The sequence below is a fragment of the Ptychodera flava genome, chromosome 21 (genome assembly GCF_041260155.1).
Source record: "Ptychodera flava strain L36383 chromosome 21, AS_Pfla_20210202, whole genome shotgun sequence".
Taxonomy (NCBI): Eukaryota; Metazoa; Hemichordata; class Enteropneusta; family Ptychoderidae; genus Ptychodera; species Ptychodera flava.
This window is the reverse complement of record NC_091948.1, coordinates 34,821,922-34,847,270: the sequence shown is the minus strand read 5'-3', so window position 1 is coordinate 34,847,270 and position 25,349 is coordinate 34,821,922. Positions and strand designations below refer to the sequence as shown.

Below are 25,349 nucleotides of genomic sequence, written 5' to 3'. Positions count from 1 at the left end.
GCATTTTCCTTGCTTGTGAAAGTTGTGGATAATGTGTACGTATTTCGATGGTGATTTCCTATTCAGGAAATATCACAGGGAAAATCAAAGTTTTGGCCACAAAATCAGCTTCTGTCAAAAGTGACCCTGCCCCCAAGATAGGTTTATAAAAAGTGACCTCCCCCTTGAACTCTTTTCTTAAAGTGACCCCCCCCCAATTCTCCCAGCCCACCCCTCCCTGTAATTAGTCCCCACGGACACCGTCCGGGGGGACTTATAGGTTTGGTCATGTCCGTGCGTCCGTGTGTGCGTGCGTCCGTCCGTCCGTTCACCCAGATATCTCAGAGACGCCTGGAGCGATTTTTTTCAAACTTGGTTCAAGGATAGTACCCTACCTCATACAGATGCACTTCGATTTGTTTTACAATGCGATCAAATTTGGCCGTGTTAGAGAACTTTTTAGTTTTCACCTCCATAGACCCCCATGTATAAGGCAGTCCATAGACTCCCATGTATAAGCACAGGCAACCCATAAAGTATTACTGAGATTTTCACACTGGCACAGGCAACCCATAAAGTATTACTGAGATTTTCACACTGTTTTCTCTATCATTTTTAGTCCCCACGGACATCGTCCGGGGGACTTATAGGTTTGGTCATGTCCGTGCGTCCGTCCGTGCGTCCGTGCGTCCGTGCGTCCGTCCGTCCGTCCGTTCACGCAGATATCTCAGAGACGCCTGGAGCGATTCGTTCAAACTTGGTACAAGGATAGTACCATACCTCATACAGATGCACGTCGATTTGTTTCACAATGCGATCAAATTTGGCCGTGGTAGAGGACTTTTTAGTTTTCACCTCCATAGACTCCCATGTATAAGGCAGACCATAGACTCCCATGTATAAGGCAGACCATAGACTCCCATGTATAAGGCAGACCATAGACCCCCATGTATAAGGCAGACCATAGACTCCCATGTATAAGGCAGTCCATAGACTCCCATGTATAAGGCAGACCATAGACTCCCATGTATAAGGCAGTCCATAGACTCCCATGTATAAGGCAGTCCATAGACTCCCATGTATAAGGAAGTCCATAGACTCCCATGTATAAGGCAGTCCATAGACTCCCATGTATACGGCAGTACATAGGCTCCCAAGATAAATAAAAATTTAGTTTCTCATCGTATTTATATTGCAAAAAGGATGCAGTGACACAGTTTTTAGTCCCCACAGATAAAGTCCAGGGGGCTCATAGATTGGGTCATGTCAGTCCGTGAGTCCATCCGTTCACGCAGATATCTCAGACACTTTGACAAAATGTCATGTGACCTTGGTGACCTTTGACCTCGAATATACATATTTGTCCATAACTCAGTAACCACAGGTGGTAAACCTTTCATATATGGTATGATGGGACACCCTATGACGCCACATATTGTACCTCATTCATTATGTGCATATCTAATTTTGAGCGAGCCAATAGAGCTAGAGGTCAGATTTTTGGTATATATGGATAACTTAGCAATACAATTTTTTTGACAAAATGTCACGTGACCTTGGTTACCTTTAACCTCAAATATACATATTTGTCCATAACTCAGTAATCACTAATGCTACACCCTTCATATTTGGTATGATGGGACACCTTATGACGCCACATATTGTACCTCATTAATTATGTGCATATCTAATTTTGAGCGAGCCAATAGAGCTAGAGGTCTGATTTTTGGTATATAGGGATAACTTAGCAATACAATTTTTTTGACAAAATGTCAAGTGATGTCAATGACCTTTGACCTCAAATATACATATTTGTGCATAACTCAGGAACCACAAGTGCTACACCCTTCATATTCGGTACGATGGACACCTTATGACGCCACATATTGTACCTCATTAATTATGCACATATCTAATTTTGAGTGAGCGAATAGAGCTAGAGGTCTGATTTTGGTATATAGGGATACCTTAGCAATACAATTTTTTTGACAAAATGTCACGTGACCTTGGCTCGTTAATTATGCCCATATATAATTGTGGGCAAGCCAATAGAGCTAGAGGTCTGAATTTTGGCATATATGGATTAATTAGCAATACAATGTTTTTTTTCAAAATGTCACGTGACCTTGATGACCTTTGACCTTGAATATGCATATATATGCATAACTCAGTAATCACAAGTTCTTTACGCTTCAATTTTGATAGGATAATAGACCTTAAGATGTCACATCTTGTACCTCATTTATTATGCACATATGTATTTCTTGGCTGGCCAATACAGCTAGAGGTTTGATCTTTTTTCCCGATTTAGAACCATAACTTAGACATGCCTCTTGTTTCAAATTGGGAACAATGACATAGACCTATGTGTCCATAGATCTGAACATATACACTTTAGTGATACTTCTTAATGACCTCATTTCCCTGCCCCCTCAAGACTAATACTCCTATTACAAGTGGGGACTATGTCATTGTCAATGACTTGTTTCTGAAGGCTCCCTTATTGAGTGCGGCTGAGAGCTGCTAGCGAGACGGGAACAGACGGTTGAAATTCGTTGTGTGGCACTCGAAAATCGACCCCATGTTAGACCCTGGTTTACAGTGGAATTGATACCCTCATTTTAGACCAAGTTGCTGAAATACCCACCCCATTGGGCGGCACGTATACATATTGGCAAGTAATGGAAGTGATCCCCCGGGGATCAAAGCGGATGACTACCACTGCGTAACGGTAAACGGATTACTTACAACACGTATACAGAATATTGTAAGACCGAGAAAGAGAAAATCGTCACCAAAATTTACTACCAGCAGTACACGTTTTCTCCACATACGAATAAATGTAGAGTTCTGCCTGAATTTTCATCCACTCATTTAGTATTTGCATTTGCAGTTGGACACTTCCTTTGATTGATTTTTCACTTCCCAGTTCTTTTCATTTTACACTGGTTACTAGGCCTTCCACGTTTCACTCAATCAATCAATCAAATCAACAAAGTTTATATAGCGCCAAAATCCAAAAACAGTGTTTTGCTCTATGACGCTAAATGGCTAAACCACAATGTATGCTCGGAAGAACCTGTGCGTTTTCTTTGAAATTCAAAAGTTTGGGGATTCTCTTATGTCGAATAGTAGTGCGTTCCACGGTTAAGGCGCAGCGTATGTAAATGCACGGTCACCGTAGATGATGGAGTTGTCGGTTGTAGATGTTAAAAGTTTCTTGGTGGATGAGGATACTAGTATAGTTGGAATGTAGGGAGTAGATCACAGGTATACGCACGAGTCTGATTGTGAATGGCATTGCAAAGTGAAAGTTAACAGCAAAATTTTGTAGTCAATCCTGACACAAACCGGTAACCAATGGGAATGGGCGAGAACTGGGGTGATCGGCGTGAATTCCTGGTGCGTATGATTATTCTCGCTGCAGCATTTTGAGTTCGTCGTAACAGACCTATTGTGTTATTTGGGAGCCCATATAGAAGTGCGGGAAAACCACCCCTTTAAATTTAAACTTCTCAACCAAAAGGCGAGAACAGTAGGGTATGTCAAAACTGCTCTACTCATACATGAAAATGACGAAACATTGTGCATTCAACTTATATTGGGCATTCAAAAATTTCAGTGGGATAAGCTAAAAAATGTTCTCACGACAGCATTTACTTGGTCAAGGGACTAATGATGCGGCCAAGGGACTAATGATGTGGGCAAGGCACTAATGATGTGGACTAGGAAAATAGGGTGATTGGGCAGCATTTAGGATTATAAAGCCATCCCGTATCTGTCAACATTTCGAGACACTTTCATTGGCCAACACTTGACTTATCACGCCGCACCTATAGTACTGATCTCGTGATTAGCTAAAACTCCGCCTCGTGACATTGCAAAAAAGTGATATAATCTAACATGGTTCGACTGCTATTGCCCTCTCGCCCGCCGGCTGTTCGAAGGAGTGTACAGGCGCCAAGATCTCTTGCACGAGATATCTAAAATGCGTTAGGCCTATTCGAAAATTTGCGTGTCATTTCAAACAGTCGTTCGATGCACACAGTACAAATACTGGATTTTGTGATGATTTCAAATGTTAGGTGTAATAAAATGCATAACAATATCATGATTTGTTGCCTACCCTTGGGCTCGTACCCCTCACCGAAATATTGATGATACCCTCGCCTGAGGTTCGGGCATCATCAATATTTCAGTCAGGATAACCATGCCTTGGGCAGGCCACAAATAGTGTTGTAACACACCTCATCCGCAGTCTGTATTCTAATTCGTCAATTGATAGTCACGCGGGATGCGTTCTTTCGTGCTGATCCACGTAAACGGCGTCATCAGGCATCATTTGTTTGAACTGTTGCCTGCCAGGCATCAGTTCCGAAAAATGATGCCCGCTGACGTCAAAAACGACATTGACGCGAACGCGGACCGGAATGTAAACAAAGATGTCGTCTGCGGCCGATCGAAACGATAGTCGAGAAATTTCTTGGTTTATCCTACTTTCTGAAGAAGAATTGAATGCTTTGGTTTCCAACAAGGACTCGATACGGACAAAAACTATAATCAAAGGTGAATTGAACGTTTTGCAGAAGTATTGCGATCCTTTTGGGCAAAACTTTTTCTTACTGAACGACATCATAGGCCTACATGCGACACGTTTTGTGTATAGTACGTTCTTATGCATGGCTACGGATGAGGTGTGTTACAAAACACATATTGACTGGCATGAGGGCAACAGCATACGTCTTTAACCCCTCGGGCCTGTGAGTCACCCCCAAAAACAGACTGTTTCCCTCGGCCTACGGCCTCGGGAAACAGTCTGTTTTTGGGGTGACTCACAGTCCCTCGGGGTACAGACGTATGCTGTTGCCCTCATGGCCAGTCAATATGTGTATAATGTTGCCGTCACTGTTATTATTTAAATATCGGGCCGCGAACGTGTGTAATGAAAAGCAGACGACATATCTGTGCATACCGCTGTTATGTGCACAGTGAATTTACGTACGCGCAGAGCGCTCGCGCAGGCACATGAATAAAATCTAATGTAGAGTACGCTGATGTCAATACTTATGCGGTATTCTCTTGCTGACGCCTCTCAAAATCTGATTAAAATCAGATGTAGAGTACACCGACGTCTATACTTTTGCGGTATTCTCTTCATGTCGTAGTCAGTGAGAGGCGACAGCAAGAGAATACCGCGTACGCGTAAGGGACTGGACAGAAATTACAGGGGGCGGTGTTTTTTGGGCATGGGTCACCATTTTTCGCGCGAGCATTTTTGAAGGGTCATAAAATTTTGTGCAAGCCTATGGGGAGGGTCATCTTTTTTCATGCATCAAAGCTAAACTTGCATGTGCACGTATTGAAGAATATTGAATACTGAAAAAAGGAAAAAATACCTTCTGGCACTTTCATTTTCTGCCGTTTCCATTTTTGGCTCGCCCTTCGGACGAAAGTATTAGGGTATATTAAACAATTTATCGATGATCCAAGCAGTGCCATTGAGGCAAAAGATTTAGGTTGTCATGATTTCTACTTACCAAGCTCCTCTGTTGTGCATAACTGTCCCCTATAATGACTAAAAGTTTCAACTTAGCCTTTCAATAACAATGTGGGAGATCTCTCATTTGATATCATTCTCCCATTGACAATACAGTGGGTAAATTGGGTATAAGTCTGCGTCAAATGTTCATGTTGCTGCCATGTACATTTTTATTTTTTAAGACTTGGACAGAATACAAACTATTTAGAATAGTGCATAGTGTAATCAATAACAACTGGAAGCTTCAGGTCAAACAACCTTTGATTAACAATGTGGGAGCGGATAACCTAAGCTTATGTGTTATTTGTAGTTTCCTCATAGCCTAATGAATCAACATTTCGGTGAAATCCCAAAACCAAATTTCTTGCACACACATCCACTTGCAACCACCTTAGTCTAATCACGTACATAAATACCAATAATCAAGCACACATACATACACAGATTAACCTAGTTTTGTATTTAAAAAAAAGTACTCATAGTTTCCTCATAGACTACAATGTATAGTGGAAAACATTTTGGTGAAATTCTAAAATCATATTTCTTGCATACACATGGACTTGTAACCACCGTAGTCTAATCAAGTACATTAATATCAAGCATACATAATTACACAGATTTACCGAGTTTTTTATTTAAAAAAATTATTCATAGTTTCCTCATAGACTACAATGTATAGTTTCCACTACAATGTATAGTGAATCAACATATTAGGCGAAATTTTCTTGTACACAAATGCACATGTAACCACCCTCTTCTGATCAAGTACAATTATGTCATTTATTCAGGATCCACATATGCAGAAATAGTGCATGTTTTAAATCGGGAAAAATATTTACAGTTTTGTCATAGCCTCCCATGTATAGTGGATCAACATTTTCAGTGAAATTCCAAAATCAAATTTCTTGCTCACATGTGCACTTGTAAACAACCCATGCTAATTAAGTACATTTATTTCAGTTATTAAACGTCTGTAGATGAACAGATATTGCTGTTTTTATACAGGAAAATACACGTTCATAGTTTTCTCATCGACTGCCATGTATAGCACTATTGATGGAATCTAAAAATTACATTTTTTGTACACACGTGAACTTTTTACCTGCCATTTCAAGCAAAGTACATTAACATGAATGATCACATACATATGATTTGATATTTTTTGGACAAAAACATTATATCAACCACATTTTGCCTTCCTTTTGGGAGGAGACTTCAAAAGTATAGCAAGTCAGAAGGGGGGACATGAACACATTGCGGGTTAGTTAGGGCGGTATTGAGTAACAGGGGAGGGTCACTTATTTTCATGAACGGATAAGGGGGAGGGTCACTAATTTTTATGCAAGACCTTTTGAAGCGTCACTATTTTTGATGCAGCGATGTTCCGAAAAACAGCGGCCACCCCCATCCCCCCTGTAATTTCTGTCCAGTCCCTAAGTAGACGTCGCCGTACTCTGCATCTGATTTTAATCAGATTGGTAGGCACTATGATCATTATATCTTGATCATTGAGCCAATTATTTTGTTGAATTTTTACACTCTTGAGAGGATTGGTCGACCTGAGAATATTATCAGAATGTTTCATTGTTTACTCATCTGTACAAATGAAGCGACAACACAAATTTGAACTGATTTGAGAGTATGGTCCAGAATCATACTCGCGCACGCGCACACTGCATCGCTGTTTAACCGAACACGTTTGTCATCGTTCTGTGTAATTCACTTTTCAGGGTTAAACGATTTCTTACACACAAAATTCAAATTTAAAATGCGGATTTATTTTTGATATGTTGGTTTAACAATAGGCCATAAACAATTGTATTGACTCGGGCCGGAGAAAAGTAAGAAATAAAATGCTCGGCTACGCCTCGCCCGTTAATTTTAACTCTCCCTTCGTCCACCATTCTTTCAATATCAAGTCCATCGGAGTAAACATACAGACGTTTAATTGTTTTACTGTAGTAGTGTGCTGATAGTCGGTACAAGGCTTTGAGTAATTAGGTACAGATTCACATATCTGTCCGTTGTACATAATCAATTTCTCATGCATGGCATGGCAATTTTATTTTCTGAATATCACAAACTATTCATGCTCTAATGACAGCCCCATATATGTAGCCATCGCATTGGTTCACCTGTAAAACGTCAAGTGCCAATTCATCCAAAAATGAATCAAAATATACAAAATGTTCTCAGACGTCCGACAACACTGTCACAACATCTGTCACATTAAGCAGACACGGAATTCGCATTCATTGTAAATTATGGTGGTTATTTTTGTCTTATAAATGTGACCGATATGATATTATGAATACATAATGACATTTTCAGTGGGACTATCATTTGACCCTGCATTACAATGACATTTAGCATAGTACGATCCATATTTACCAGGTATATTTTATTGCCCTACGACAAATACATATCATTCTGTGTCCTCTCTCTCTTGGTTGCCGAAAATAGATTGATTGTCAATAGAATGCTAACTGAAAGGTCACGTCGATTCAATAGCCTTGGCGGCAGTTACTCTCCACTAAAGCGACGTAACTCTTCTTGAGTTGACCTTTTACCTGTATTGATAAGGATGACATTTATACTTTCTCTGTTTCTGTACAGATACTCTGCACTACCTTTTTGACCTATGCTAGTTATCAAATTTACGTAAAATTTTTCTGTATTGCCTTCAGAGAGAGAGAGAGAGAGAGAGAGAGAGAGAGAGAGAGAGAGTGTGTAAATTCATTCAATATTTCAAAATTTCTTTCTCTGCTTGTTTCCTGCATTTATTTCTCTGAATTAATCTCTGAAATCCCTGAAATATATTCCTTGTAATTCCATCGATTGATGTCACTATGAGAAGGAATCTGTCAACAATATTTGTATATTCCCCCTTAAATAGGATGTCTAATCAAAGCAGTTCACATTGTAACTGCATCCGTTCGAGACTCACACATTATAATCTTGCATTTACTAAAAGCCAAATGTGACGGTGTATTGTTTGTCAGTGATCTATGTATTCGTTCATGTTATAACAATGATTTAAGTGCAATCAAGCAAAATGTCAATTTATAGCTTTTTAAGGCTTTGCGTCAGCAATGATATTTTGTTCGACACCTACCACTAGTTTATTACAAACACGATTGTAACTAATGTCGGTTTAATCTGCCAATGTGAGCTCATCTGCCTTTCTCTTTAAGCACTGCGCTTGTGTATGCTTTGTAATATTGCAACATTCAGCTATAGGGCACCCAACACGTTTGAGAAATTTGAAAAATATGAAGATCCAATTCTCCCAAATTAGCTCTGATCGTGTTTACACCGACCTGTCTTATCTTTAATTTAGATGAATTACAAGATACCAAAAGATAATCTTTTCTTTGGTTCTTTGCAAACCTGGCATCCACCTGTTTGACTTTTTGTTTTAAAAGAGCAAGGTTATAGGGAGACACTAACGGGAAAGAGTTTTTATTGGAATGTACTCTAGCCTGTAGAAAACGCTACCTCGACTTCTTTCATTACCCCTAAAATTCGGCGTAGATCTTTCAAAGCTTTGTATAAAATTTGTTATTCACATAATTCACAACATGTTGCTCTCGGTTTCTCCTACAAAACCTACAAAGACTGTCTTCAACGAATACTGACCTAACTATTAACACGCCACAGTTACACGTTCACACCATTCTTCCATATTCAGCATATTCACAAGTTTTGTCTTGGTGTTCCCTGCTGGTATAGACTACATGTGGTAAAGCCTGTCAGCAGTCAATGGCGGTTATTTTTTCTTCACTTCTGGATGACGATCAAAATAGACTGGTTCAAACAAAAGTTAGCGTCCTTCATGAGGTTGAATTGATCTTAACATTGTTCTAGTACATTTGAACTCGTTCTATTTTTCATCACATTTTATACAGCGAAATAATGACATGGGCACTCACAATATAACTATTAAAATTACTAGGACTGGACGTAGGCGGGCGTTTTCAATAAACCAGTGCCCTGATATTTGTAACAATGTACATGTATGCACATTCGAATATGTTTGCGGTTTTGTCGGCTGTTGAAATTAAATGCCGAAGGTTGACCTTTTCAATATCAATTTGTTTTTGCTCCTTTAAAGGGATAATAATTTTTAGCTAGAATTCAAGAACATGTTACTTTTTCCTCTGCTATTTCACCATACAGCACACATCTATCGTATTCTACCACACTATGTTGACCCACGATGACTAGCGACTCCTGTTGTTCTTGGTGTAAAGATGCAGATGCAGTAAAGAGAGGTTACGGATAAGGACACAGTTCTGAGTAACGAAAATACAATGACATAGCGGATAAATGTATGGGTAAATGAACGAAAGTGCATGGCAAGTAAATTGCAAAAAACAAACTCAATGTAAAGGAATTATATTACAAAGAATATTCTACAGGTAAAACATTGAAATTGACTGTCCACGATACTGTATTTTCCCGACGGCCATACAGTAAGTAGATAAATGCAACACAGTACTTGAGATATACCATGAGTCATAATGATTTGTACCATTGGAGATTCCACGGGGAAGTCTACCATGTCTCTCATGATAGGTTCATAGACTAGTTTTAAAAATTCTCAAAACGTACTTTTAAGCAGGCCATTCTTCTCTATTCCCATTTTAAATAATTTGGAAAATTATGCTTGATTGAGAGGGAAAATAGCATTTCTGTAAAATTTCCATAGATTGCGCCCTAAGCGATACATAATGTAATGTAAAGTGGGGAGACTAGTTGCACATGTTATATGAAATAAAATGATATTTTCAGATGAAATGACAAAGAAATTTACACGCTAACTTTTCTCTGAGAATGAGTCCTTCAGTTTATCATGATTTGCTTCCCAAAAGTACATGCAGAATATGTTACTTTAATGGTAATTTAACCATTATTTTGAAACTTTGACTCAAACATCTAAATGTAATTTTAATATTTATTATTAAACGATTTTCATATGTTTTTCGTTACTATTAATATTTAGAGAAGAAAAGATAAAAGAAAGCCAACCTTCATTGATACATATCAAACAGAATTGTGGGTAATTTATTGTGCTACATAAGATGCACGTCGTCGCACAGACAAGCTACAAATGTCTGTTGGTCTGTACACTTGACGAAAGAAAATTTTAATACTCAGAAAAAGAACACATAGGCCTACCTCGGATTGTGACACTTTCAGGGGACGATAGCCAGTTTTGAAAGAACAGCAAAAGCTGAAATCTGGACACCGTGCAGAGTGTACAACAGAGAAGTCTGTACACGCAATTGAGGGGAGAGGCAATTTGAATATTCAGCCCAACACCTGGCAACAAAAGGCAAACGCCTGATGCACAGTAAAGAATGCACACCTGTACTACTCTGAAAACATGAACAAAGGGAATTTGCACTCTCATCATGTGTATGAGGGAACAAAAATTACATCATTTTATATGTTAGCATGTGTAGAGAACCAAATTTTTTTTTCATACTAAATTGGGATCATTTTACCTGCCCAAGAAAACGCGTTCATACCTTGCTGAACTATGTCCGGGCAGACCCGGTTGATACTGTGCACAAAATAATCAAGTTTCCATTGTCTCATCTCATGCACTTCCTCCACCGTTGAGGGACTAATGCCTTATCACAAGATGTGTCAAGTAAATCTATGCAAATATATGACAAATTTATGAACATAGTAACTCATTAACAATGTACCAAGTTCTTACAACAGTACTTTGTTTGAACATATATCAAGGCAGATTACCTTGGTGTCTTTGGTTGCATGGCAAAACCTCTCCGGCATGAGAACAAGAAATACTATAACACTAATCCTTATTTCGAAACTCGACATCTATCGTTTCGCTAAACTCGCCTATGACAGCAGTTTGAAGGCAATATTCCTCTTGATTGCCAAACTACAATGAAATCCTACCCCTAGGCTAAAACTCCCATAAATTAAACCCTAATACAATATTGTTACGACCTTCACTATTCAAATGAATAAATTACATCTACAAAAAGAAAAAGGTATTTACCTGTATTTAATCAAATTGCTACAGAGATAATACCTCATTGTATGTTGTTCCGTTGTGTAGCGGGATTTGGTCATGGAGCTATATTGGCTCCCCAATCCAATCTACTGGTTTCGCTATACCTACACCATGGCGTTATTTCTCAATATAAATGCGGCAGACTAGAGTTTACTAAATTTTATTCATCTTTTTTGTTCAGTCAATACATTGATAACACCACTCAACCGTCCTTTCCTAAAACCAAAGGGAAAGTATCTGTGGACGCTTCTTCATGGCGGCTAGGCGACAGGCATAATGCCTATAACAAAGAACAACATTACAACTCTTACATTGTTTTACTTTGGCAAAAGCAATCATACTTCCTTTCGACGGTATAATCATCATAATGAACTTTTCATCAATGTCGCAATTTTTCGACGCTTTTTCTAAATGAAGGGGAAACATTTGTACCCGTCATTTGCTGACTTTAAGCTCACCAAAGTCCGAAAACTTCATCACAATAAGCGATGCGTCTGTTCGTCTTCTTCATGCCATCTCAAAGACGTCATGTTATGATAAACAAAAACGAACGCCCGACCCAGAACTTGACATTTTTTTCAAAACTCGCGCGAAGAATGTCCTTGGTACAAATCTAATTGTCAACTGTAATTTTTGGACAAACAGTACGACAATGATAACGGTGAGCTCAATGCCACTCATTGAATAAAATCTACCCTTTTAATTTATTTATCACCGAAAAATACTTTATATATTCCTGATTGATTTGCACTAAGTCTTATTTCTGCATCGTTTGGAGCAATATTTCCGGCATTCAATTTCTGATTATATATTTTATGGGTATATTCACATATTTGTAAATAGCCAAATTTAGAGTAACATAAACGATTAGTTTGAAAACTAGGAATGAAATATAATAATCATGGTTTTTAGGAGACTTTTTATGCAGACAGAGAAACTTTGAAGCCCATAGATGCGATCTGTGTAAAAAAATTTTGCATTGTTTTCAAGAACAAAGACAAAAAACCAGAGCGCTTGATGGGGAGTGCATGAGAATTTGGTATACCCTCTTGTCCGGCAATTTTAAAACAAAATAATTGTCGCCCTTACGTGCAATCTTAGAAAGACAAATGTTTTGTTTTCGAAGAAAAAAACGGAAACAAGCGTTATAGTTACTTATGTTGTAAATCCAAATATTCATTAAGTAAATGAATCACGATACTTCAAGGTAAACTAACAGTCCTGACCATAAATATTCATAGTACAGTTTTACTGAAATTCAGTAAAAGAAAATTCAGTTCTGGCAAGTTTTCAAAACAACGCACAGTTTTAATTGTGTACGTCACAAGTAAAAGATGAAGAGTAACAGTTGGATAGTGACTCTGATATGGTAAAACATACTTCTAGTTTTGGCTCCTATAATGTGCATTCAGTTCTTAGTAAATCGCATGGTAGGAAAGTTAGCACAGCTGATTCGTTTTTCGTCAGATCATTGGCTTGGTTGATCGTTATCACAACAACAATAAAATGTAGAATTTCAATTCAGTGATGCTTCGTCATTAGCAGCGGAAAAAGTTATAAACAAATCCCATTTGCCATACCTTTCCCTTATGCAACTTAATGCCATACCTTTCCCTTATTTCAACTTAATGCCATACCTTTCCCTTATTCAACTTACTGCCATACTTTTCCCTTATTTCAACTTACTGCCATACCTTTCCCTTATTTCAACTTAATGCCATACCTTTCCCTTATTCAACTTACTGCCATACTTTTCCCTTATTTCAACTTACTGCCATACCTTTCCCTTATGTTAACTAACTGCCATACCTTTCCCTTATTTCAACTTAATGCCATACCTTTCCCTTATTTCAACTTAATGCCATACCTTTCCCTTATTTCAACTTACTGCCACAGGACAAAATGCGCATTTAAAAGTTTTGGAAGGGGGTCGTTGACCACTCGCCTATTTTCTGTCTCCAACTGTTCGAAATAAACATAGCCAGGCTAAAATTCACAATAATATATCGTCGATTATGAAAAGACTGGCTTAATCCTAGCCAGATGTATATTACACATATGATATTGATAAAGCTGTCTTTGTTTAGCTTAAATCATCCACTGCGTATTTTCACCGCGTGATATCTTATGATAATTTGTTATGTCGTTATCAATTTCGTGTGTTTAGTGATATTTCTCCGAAATTCAAGCCAGCTAATGTGCCACAACAGCCGTTAAATTTGACCGACTGCAAGTTTCTGATGAAAAACTCAAGTGATGATGATTTAGTGATGTAAGGTATAAAAGTACCGGAAGAAAAGACAAATGTCAATATATACTAGGATGGTGGAATCAAATAAAAGACTTCTTCCACGGAAGATAAGACTCGTACAGTGGCCGCTGTAGTCTGGATTCCATATCACATTGTATCTGATACGAAGTCATATTTAGTTCATTTAGTTCAGTTCATATCTAGGGTGGGAAACAACATATGATTCGTACTATTGTTTTCACTGAACAATAAGAGGCACAGTGTAAAATTCATTAGTAATGGTAACTGTGAAAAATGAGGATATTCATAACAACATCATATCACTTCAAAGAAGATGAGATGAAATTAATAGCAATTTGTTACAAAGATGGTTATTGTGACAAGCCACTTCAGTATCTCTTCAAAGTGGACCAAACTGTTATCAGGAACAGCAGTATGCTTCTGACCCACTTTTCATGATAATAATCGGGTGGCGATTTCAATGTTTACAGATAAGATACAGTCATTCGGCTGATTTCATATTCATTTGTGTTATGCCAACATTTCCACTCTCCGTACGTTATTTTCTGATAGTTGTGACAGTTTCAAGCGACAATGGAGATTACCTGTACGACTTTGCTTGCTTGTTATGCCATTCTTTCTGGTCTCCTTTTAAACCAAGTCCACACCCAGCGTAAGTGTTTACCTTAGTATTGATTTCATATGTTGAGAGAGAGAGAGAGAGAGAGAGAGAGAGAGAGAGAGAGAGAGAGAGAGAGAGAGAGATTTATACGTCTATGGCAAGACCAACGACGGTAGAGACAAAAGTATCAATTTTATGGTTCTCCGTTAAAAGACGACCTTAACCGATGACAATTACTGATTTTAAATTGTCTGAGGTTTTAAAGATTGGCACTTTGTCTATAATTAATTAGTACAAGTGAAGCAAGATACGAATCAGATCTATCAGAATTCTTGCCTCTACTACCAGCGTCACTGCCTGAAAACGTCGTTTCCGTTTGATCCAATCATCTCACTGCAGAGTCACTGAATATAATTATTGAAGTGCATAACTTTTGATTTTTAAGTTAAAAACGTTATGGTAGGATTTCTGCCCTTATCTTTGTTTCTCAGCCGCATCTGAATGGTATCAACAAGGCCGGCAAAGCATTGAGAGAGCACTGGAGCTGGAAGATTTTAATTTAAACGTTGCAAAAAACGCGATTCTGTTTCTCGGGGATGGCATGGGTGTGGCAACTTTAGCTAGTGCTCGGATTAAAAAAGGTCAAGATTTAGGATCAACGGGCGAAGAACATCAATTAGAGTTCGAAAAGTTTCCCCATTTAGCTCTGTCAAAGGTAAGAAATTAGTGCGCATGCTCTGTGTAAAGACTTTCAACAACGATTACTAATGCTTTCAGTGAAACGTCTGAGAATTAAGGCTATGAAAATGGGACTGATGTGAATTTTATGTATTTGACAGTTTGCTTACCTTGCTCTTTTCAATTGGAATATCCGATTGTTTTATAGGGGCAGGGTTTGTGTAATGAGATATTTATCAAGCCGATAGAGACCAGTATCTTTATCACAGAATCTGTCCTATTGGCAAATTTAAATCACTTTTAAAGCTCCGTAAGCTGTATCTTTTGGCTATTTTTTTCAGAACTTTTGTTTCAGGGTTTCCCCACCTTCTGCATTGAATCCCTCAACTGTAATTTAATGCCAAGTATTTAACATATCAACACAACCTATATGAGTATAATCTACATTGTTATTGTTGAAAATTGTATTCAAGTCCGGACTAGAATTCATTTTGTAAACAATAAACAATGATCAGTACACACATATAAGCTGTGTTGACAAAAAGAATACTCGCAATTTCAACATGACAAACGGATTAGGGTATTCTGCTTCTGTATATCAACTACCGTGTCCCTTTAAAAGTATATCTTTACATGATTTTAGTAAACTAAAAAATCGCGAAAGACAATATATCTGCTAGCATCTTAAGGTTGGACAATTAACTGTTAAGCTAATATGCGTCTCCAAACAGAAGATTTGAAATTGTTTGACCAAACATTACTCGAGAAAGTTTAAATCATTCCTTTCATAAGCAAGGAAAACATATTGAGTAACAGAGCAGAGTCTTCCATTACAGAAGCGAATTACTTGAAAATAACGATATTGGAAATGCAAACTCTTTGTTAATCCTGTACAGAAAAACTAACTTGTATAGAGACGGTGAAAAAATTCATTTACTTATCAGTCTCCAATACCATAAAATCAGTAGACCAGCACATTATTGTAAAAACTGCGCGTCCAAAAATGTCCCCAAGGCGATCCGTAAAGTGATTAAAATGTTACATCAAACTATTGGATTTGTTTGAAAACCTGTAGAACATGTCTGGGTCCTCATGCTATATGCTGACATTGAATCATCAATTGTTCAAACAGAGAATGGTTACTTAATAATGTTTATCTATACCACCATTGGGATACAGGGCATTTTAGTCAATCGAATTCAGTTTACCCATCACTGACTCAGAGTCAAATTTGGTTTTGGTATGACAAAAACATATCTTTAATATTAGTATTGTCGTAGTTCTGTTCGAAAATTATGGCGCAATTGTGCCCGCTCCCTCTTCTCGCATAAAGAAGGTGAAAATTACACGTTTGAAGTAATTTTGAACGATATGATTTTCAGATCGGCCATCATACATCTCATAAGTACCCGCTCGTTGTGGTTTGACGCCCATTAATTCCTCAGACCCCACACACCTACAGTTTCATGAACTAAGCCATGTTATCCAATTTGAATTGCAGACATACAACACCAATTATCAGGTGTCAGATTCAGCTGGTACAGCCACTGCATTTCTGGCCGGAGCAAAAACCAAACGAGGAGTTGTTGGTCAAGACGACAGAGCCATCAGGGGAGACTGCGCTGCAAGCTCAGGGTCAGATATACCGTCAATTTTAGAAATCGCTCAACAACATGGTGAGTTTAGTCTAGATTTGTTTATCAATAAAAAAACTTTGTTGTTTTCGATGCCCACGTCAATATTTATGAACCCAATTGAGTGAGAGCACTGAAACGTTTTTACCAGGATGTCCTAACAGCGAACTGCAACGTCAACAGCGAACCCTCATTAGACTCACGAAGTTCGAACTATTCGACTTCAATCTAACTGTCCGGAGTACTTGCTTGCTGTATAAACTCATTAACAATTTGTACCTTTCCAACTGTACACTTCACACATAGCGTGTGATACTCATCTGACAAATTTGAACAGGTTCTGTAAACAATAATATCTGTGCACAAATGTAAACATACAAAACGTATTTACTATTCTAAATAATCACAATGATATCACATCGATGCACTGATGTCTCCTTTCATCGATAGTCATATTCCTTGGCAGTTATAGATGTATATGTAACACTATATTTCAGGCAAGTCAGTTGGTATTGTCACAACTACGAGGGTCACCCATGCAACGCCCGCTGCAGCCTATGCTCACATACCAGACAGGGATTGGGAAGCTGATTCAGACATACCATCGGGCGAACAAGGCAAAGGATGTACTGATATTGCCTTACAGATGGTTGAAAATCATGGAATACAGGTATAGCTATGTTACAGATATCATGGAATACAGGTATAGCTATGTTACAGATATCATGGAATACAGGTATAGCTATGTTACAGATATCACGGAGAATGCATCGATCTGCCTGACACTCACTGATTGTACTATTGACAAAAGTTATCCACCCCGATTCCATCCATCTTGCTGCATATCCGCCGAACACTCAATCCATTCATCCACCAACTTCTCCATCCTGCTATGAAAAAAATTTCGGTAGGGAATGTTTGCCTTATGATATCATGTTTAACCAGATATGAACTGAAAATGCTCACGTGTTTCAGTATATATTGAAGTTATGTGTAAATTTGAACCTTTGCCACATGTTTGTGACTTCATTGAAATTATTATGATCAACATAATGAACAATAATCACCGCCGATTAATTCTAAAAGGTCATGAAGTATACAAATATGTAATTAGCAGAAATAAAAATATTAAAGTTATTTGACTGCTCTTATTGTATCATCACTATATATATAGCAAGTGTAATTACCGTTGGCCAAATCCTTCAAGCCATATATGCCGAGCTGTGAAAGCTCATTAGATATGCAAATTATAAATTAGCTGACATGAAAATGTGAAATGACTTTCGATATTGTTTTTACCTAGTACCTGGTATAATCATCAATGTACATAGCATATTTTGCGAACTTTGATCAAGTAATCCGATATATATCCCTAATAAGCAAAGTTCATCAAATATGTAAATGAGGAATTGGCTTAAGTAAAACTGCTTAATGATTGTCAATAATGTTGTATCTGCAATATGTGTAGCAAATTTTGTCAACTTTGGTCCAGTCAATTCAGATATATATCTCTAATAAGGAAAGATCATTAAATACGCAAATTAGGAATTGGCTGAAGAGAAAATGCTAAATGACTTTCAATAATATTGTATTATAGTGTCTTTAATGTACATGGCAAGTTTCATCAATTTTGATCAAGTCAATTCAGATAAATATCCCTAATTATGAAAATTCATTTAATATTCAAATTAGGTTTTGACTGAAGTAAAATGTCTTTTGACTTTCAATAATGTTATATCACAGTATCTTTGATGTATATAGCAAGTTTCAACAACTACAATCAAGTTAATTCAGATATATATCCCTGATTGGGAAAGTTCATTAAATATGCAAATTCGGAATTGGCTGAAGTAAAAATGCTTAATGACTTTCAAAAATGTTGTATTATAGTGGCTTCAATACATGTAGCAAGTTTCATCAACATTGGTCCAGTCATTTCAAATATATATCCCTAATTAACAAAGTTCATGAAATATGCAAATTAGGAATTGGCTGAAGTCAACACGCTTAACGACTTTCAATAATGTTAAATCATAGTATCTTTAATATACATACCAAGTTTGGTTAATTTTGATCGAGTCAAATCAGACATATATCCCTAGTTAGGAAAGTTCATTAAATATGCAAATTAGCATTTATCTTTCATGTCACACCTTAATGGTTCCCACTGCTGATATATCTTGGTGTGATCAACATTTGTAGCAAATCTCATCAAATTGTGTTTAGTTGTTTTTCATGTATATCCGTTTTTTTCTAAAATCATTAATTATGCAAATGAGCAAAAAGTATGCAAGCCAAACCCACCAAAAACTAATCAGTTCTTGCCATTTGCTAACTGAATATATGTACCAGATTTGATTCTGATCTGATAAGCCGTTTTTGAGATATCGGACCAACAGACAGACAGACAGACAGACAGACAGACAGACAGACAGACAGACAGACAGACAGACAGACATCGCTGCGACATATGCTCACGTGTGTAAACACGTGAGCAAAAAAACAGAGAAAAGCTAACACAAGCAATAATGCACAGTCATTAACATCACAGTAACCACAGTCCCTCTGTCCACCAGTCCGGAAACGCCTCTTGTGAAAGGTGTCAATCACCTAGACCACACAGCCAAACCGCAACACGAGCCGCAGTCACGTGATACCAGTACATCGCTAATTGGGTTTGACCTCTGTGTCCAGACCTCTGTGTCCTGTATGCTTTTCTTGAATTTTCACTGTTTTTGGCACTATAAAGTGTTCTCTGCATCTATCTACGACACCAAGATAGAAATAACCATATCCTGAAACTGCTGTGTGTTTTTTGTGATCCTTCTCCCATCATAAATGATGATAGTGAGTGATAATTTCTGGAGTTGATCACTTCGAGTGTGTTGACAAAGCACAGGCAATGGCTGGAATCACACCGGAAAATTTGTCATCCCTTTCTCTATCAATGCTACAAGTCAGTGCCCCCAACTATGATTTAAATATGTTTTCTGTGTTATATTCTGTGGAATCATGTCTGTGAACTGAGTAGAATAGGAAAGACAACTACAGAAATACGTGCTGATTTGAAGATGTCACTGGTTTGCGTATATGCATGGTACTCTGCCCGACCACCTTGCTCTTGCTCCAAATATTTCTTTTCGATCGTAAGATAAACAGTATCATGTGAAGATTCATAGTGAAAAATATCTTTAAGAGAGTAGAAACTGTGGTTTTATCACAGGGGACTCGTGCTTGTTGTTTATTTGTGTATGTTTGTTTGTTTGTGTGTATGTGTTTGTGTTTGTTATTTTAATAAAATAACAGCGAAAAGCTGTTTTGTTAATATTTGTCAATAAAGAGCAGTTTATTTATTTGTTTGTTTGTTTATATATTTGTTTGTTTGTTTGTTTGTTGATACGTATTTCCGATGGTTAGGGTTAGGGTTAGGCTTAAGTTAGGGTTAGGGTTAGGGTTAGGCTTAAGTTAGGGTTAGGGTTAGGGTTAGACTTATTCACTCCCTCTATATATTGAGACTCAATATATAGAGGGAGTGAATAAGTCTAACCCTAACCCTAACCCTAACTTAAGCCTAACCCTAACCCTAACCCTAACCCTAACTTAAGCCTAACCCTAACCCTAACCATCGGAAATACGTATCAACAAACAAACAAATATATAAACAAACAAACAAATAAATAAACTGCTCTTTATTGACAAATATTAACAAAACAGCTTTTCGCTGTTATTTTATTAAAAATAACAAATAAACAAACACAAACACATACACACAAACAAACAGACACAAATAAACAACAAGTACGAGTCCCCTGTGGTTTTATTTGAATCTTTGACTTGTAAGAGACAGTATGCCTTGTAATATTGAAGCCTACCTTCCAGGCATATTTAAAACCCCCTGTTTCGACAATACGGCACTGACTGACGAACGACGATGCCAGCTGTCATCATCACTCTATACCGAGACACACTAAGGCATGGGAGAAGCTTGAGCGATGGCTAATGTGAGCTTGTCTTCTACGAAATAAATGCCATGCAGTGCCAATGAACTCTGAAAGTCTCATGCAGTCAATACTTCGAAGATTACGATTACCTCTGAGCAAAGCTAAAGGAGTAATCCCATTGGCGAAGGAGAAACCAGTCCTCTTTGGTATAACAACTAAATTGTAATACTGGTATTACGCTACTTTTTGCCCAGTGTTTCCATTTTCCCACGTACTATGTCGAGGTTTCAAGTACTTACGAGGTTTTCAGTACTTCCTTTGGTGGTTGGGTCAACCACCAAAGTAAGTACTGATGATGGTTATCAACAGTAGAGGGGCCACGCATGCGCTTCGTTCCAAACTCCACGAACAATAACATTATGAGAAATAAACTTTGAAAGGTTTTACATCATGCCCGATTGTAAACTATTTGTGGTTCAGCTCCGACAGATCGTCTTGAAATTATTCTAGCACAATTTTTTTCAACCCATCAATGCATCACAGGGTCTATTTTCTTCTTTATTAATCTGCATCATTTTCCCTTTTGCGAAAACACAATATGTTACTAAGAAACAACGGAAACGTGACGATAATTAGTGCTAATCATTTTCAATGTTTAGGTGGTCATGGGCGGGGGAAGACAAAAATTTATGTTAAACACCCAACGTGATCCAGAAGCTGGAATTTTACCTCAATTCGGCGATCGCCAGGATGGACGTGATTTGATAAAAGAATGGGTTGACGGAAAACCAGAAGGAAGCGCGGTCTACGTTTGGAATGAGGACGATTTTGAGAACGTAGACCCAACAAAGACTGACTATCTTCTGGGTAAGCGCTAGAAAATGATTTGTGAATCACTAAAATATCGCTAACTTATTATTTCTAAAAGACAATTTTCTAAAGATAATTTTGAATCTTTTTTCTTCCTGTGAAATCATTGTTTCTAATCTAACTGACCGACATATGATTCTCAAAATACTATGTTTATCGTCAATGATATTCTTTAACTTTAGAAGAGAAAAAACCTAAACATTTTAAAATTTGTGGCGAAAAAGACAGTGACTTTCCAAGAGAGCAACGTTGAGTTTGCGACGGAGGCAACAAATGTGGGGTAAATGTATTACTGAGTCAAGCCTCGACTTCAGTTTATTGCAATTGCAGTCCTTCCGAAACACGTGTAAGGGGCTTTATCATAAAATATAATTTGTGAACGTGAAGATCATTAACAATAACATTGCGTATTTTCCAATCTTTGATAGATTAATTATGATATAATGACATTGACATTGTCGATTTATTGATAAGAATGACGTGTTATTGGGAGAGAATATATCACAGTATTATTTTTATACCAGGGTTATTTGATCGAAGTCACATGACTTTCGAAGATAATCGAGGAAATGACAACGCTGGTGAACCTCATATTGCAAACATGACCAGGAAAGCCATTGAAATCCTGTCAAAAAACGTCAATGGATTCTTCTTACTTGTAGAAGGTATGAAATCCGATGACCATTGAATAACATGAGTGACACTGATGTCTGTTGCATCCTTAGTAACAACAAATAACGAGACATAAATGAACTAACTACGTTTTGCATTGACCCTTCTTGCGCTGTTGTGTGATTTATTAAACATCAAACACCGTATCCAAGCGACGAAATCGTAAAATTGACATTAAGTTTAAAGCTTTTCTTTATTTTTCTTTTAACGCGACCGTTTAGGTAAAAAGTATTGATATTAATCTTTACTTCAATTTTCCTTACGCAGGTACCTCTGTCCTATGAGATATATCTTAAAATTTGGTTTAACAAATTTCTGAAAAACCATCTCATCTTAAGATATTCCTTGCAAACGTTGAAGTCAGTTTGATGATTTTTAAAAATATGTTTATGCAACCTGGCATTTGATTGCAGGGGGTCGCATTGACCACGCACACCACGCTAACACGGCGTACAGTGCAGTCTACGATACCATCGCATTTGACGAGGCCGTGAAGATGGCCAAGGATATGACGTCATCATCCGAGACACTGATTGTGGTAACGGCAGATCACAGTCATACAAATACTTTCAGTGGTTATCCAAACCGAGGAAATCCAATATTGGGTAAGATCACTGTCAGCAAGGTTTCAGCCATATTTCTCTTCTATAGACAATCTATTCTGCTTAGTATATAATTATAGACAAAAATCAGACTATGGCAACATTTGCACAATGAGAAGGTGTACCCATTGCAACATGAAGTTTTAAAAGAATATGTGATTTTGTTATCATCCAGTTGCAACCATTCTATCCTATCATCTCTTAATCTGAGTCATTTGCCGTTCATTTGCTTGACAAGTTCTTTCTTCTGTTAAATACACGGTAGAATGAACTGTTGAATACACGGTAGAATGAACTGTTAATCGGCTGGTAAAGCAATAAACCCAAAATGATGATTTGATTAAAATACTGTAATGTAAGTCTATTGTTTGGTTGCTTTTCGCTAGCGCACAGAGGTGTGTTTTTGAATTTCCATTGACGGTAACAGACCATACCGATGATGCATGCTTCGCAATCAAGTTTATTTCAAAAAGAGAGATATTGACTGCCTGTTGTTGTCAAATTTGATACAATAATATCTCGCCCGTAGATATAATTTTGAAAAAAAATTTCAATAAATTTGTTTTATTGTCACTGTTTATCCGATATTGTCACAGTGTACTCCTTACATTGACATTGCTCCAGGTAAAAATGACAGAGGAGTTGGTAGTGATGGGTTACCATACACAACCGTAATGTACTCAGATGGACCAGGTGGCGTTACAGTAACGCAAAGCTATCAAAATAATGGATTGCGACCTAATATCACCGACACAGATACTGGTAAGTTGAGAATTTCAAAATAGAAGAGAAAGCAAGTTGAATCGTTTTTGTCCGCCAAAAGAAACTGAATTGGACACTAATTGTAATTACTATAAGTTGATGTGTTATCGCTCTTTTCTTCGTTGAGTGCAAAAATTATAACTTTAAACTTTTAGCTTTTGTAGCATAACCAGTTTATTAGTCTAAGCCATATCCTGTATCAGAATATGTATTAACAAAAGATATATTTTTTAATTTGAAGATTTTAAAATTGCAGATAACAGTCATAACAACGAGTAACATGTACACAACCCATGTATTTTCATACACAGAGCAAGTTATATATGTATCACAAGCGTTAGTATCCAGGGCTTCGGCTAGTCATGCGGGCGAAGATGTCACCATTTTTGCTGATGGACCAATGGCTCATTTATTCCATGGTGTTCACGAACAGAGTTACATACCCCATGTCATGCAGTATGCTTCATGTATCGGAGATTATTCAACGCCATGTCGCGCAGTGACAAGAGATTCGCGTGCTTTTATAAAGGGGAAAATCCAACGTTATGATTGGTAGTTTACAATGAACATGACTTCATTAATTACTATGCATTGTCACGCAGCAATGTAACTTATAATGAAAATTACAATATAGTACTAAATAAAATCTTTCCTGTCAAAGGCGTAATATAGTATGATGAAATAAGATATCAAATTGTCGTTACATAAACAATTTGGAATGTATGTAAGTATGTATGTATGTATGTATGTATGTATGTATGTATGTATGTATGTATGTATGTATGTATGTATGTATGTATGTATGTATGATGTATAAATATATAAATAACATGTCACGTTTTCTGTCAGTGGATTGTATGCGGATATTACTTTTCTTACTTCATTTTTCTTGATTTACATCAGACAAAATACATGGTATACGATGTTTAATTGGCTCAATGACTTTGTACGATAATAGAGTTGAACGTGACTATTCAGTTTCAAACATTTGGAATCATTAAACTGATACCATGTAGCGATTTACAAATAGTAACGAAAGTTTATTAAATATGAATAACGGCAATGCTCTTCCGGATTCAAATTACCTGCTACACATGGGGTACCAATGCATTTAATCTGTCAACATACAAGCTGTGACTTTTCTAAAACCTATAAACCAATAATCATCTAAATTCTGTCAATCCCCCTTAATATATTGCCATATATTGCTATGCCAGTGCAATTTTTGCTGTCTTGTATCGTGGTGTTACCCATCTTCTCGCCAACTTCTTCACTTCAGAATTTTAGAAAACCACTTAGATGCTACCGTAATCGTCGAATGTTGTATTTGTTGAAGAATATCTCCATTTGAAAGGAAAACCAAAAGGTCAACTTGGCGATTAAAATGGAACCTCTTAGTAAACTATCATAAGTTTTGCACAGCCACACTGGGTTGTAACAATGCGTTTTTAATTTTCAAAAATTTGGTGAAAATTGTATGTATCAATGCTTGGGCCAAACGTGTACTTTGTTCAGCAATAGTTCGAGCGAACTTTCTTTCAAGCATGATGCCAATGTTGATTCATATATTTCATACCACTCCAGGTCATGTGACCTAGTGTTCTTGCCATCCATTTATCCCTGAAAACATGACTGCCACCTATTGTTCTTATGCAAATTAGTAATCAGTCATACTTTTACTCATATGTAAATAAGTAATCACCACACTTTATGAAAGAAAATAATTATCATATCAATAAAAGTGTAG

General features: G+C 37.3%; 1 protein-coding gene across 1 annotated transcript; it reads left to right on the top strand.

Annotated features, from left to right (window-relative positions):
* The first annotated feature begins 14,341 nt into the window (after positions 1-14,341).
* On the top strand, positions 14,342-24,287 carry LOC139122106 (alkaline phosphatase-like). Its single transcript, XM_070687496.1, has 9 exons — positions 14,342-14,494; positions 14,935-15,158; positions 16,623-16,797; positions 17,253-17,425; positions 21,356-21,563; positions 22,091-22,231; positions 22,652-22,843; positions 23,465-23,602; positions 23,914-24,287. The coding sequence occupies exons 1-9, from the start codon at positions 14,416-14,418 to the stop codon at positions 24,156-24,158; spliced, it is 1,575 nt and encodes a 524-aa protein (XP_070543597.1). The 5' UTR covers positions 14,342-14,415; the 3' UTR covers positions 24,159-24,287.
* The last annotated feature ends 1,062 nt before the right edge of the window (positions 24,288-25,349 follow it).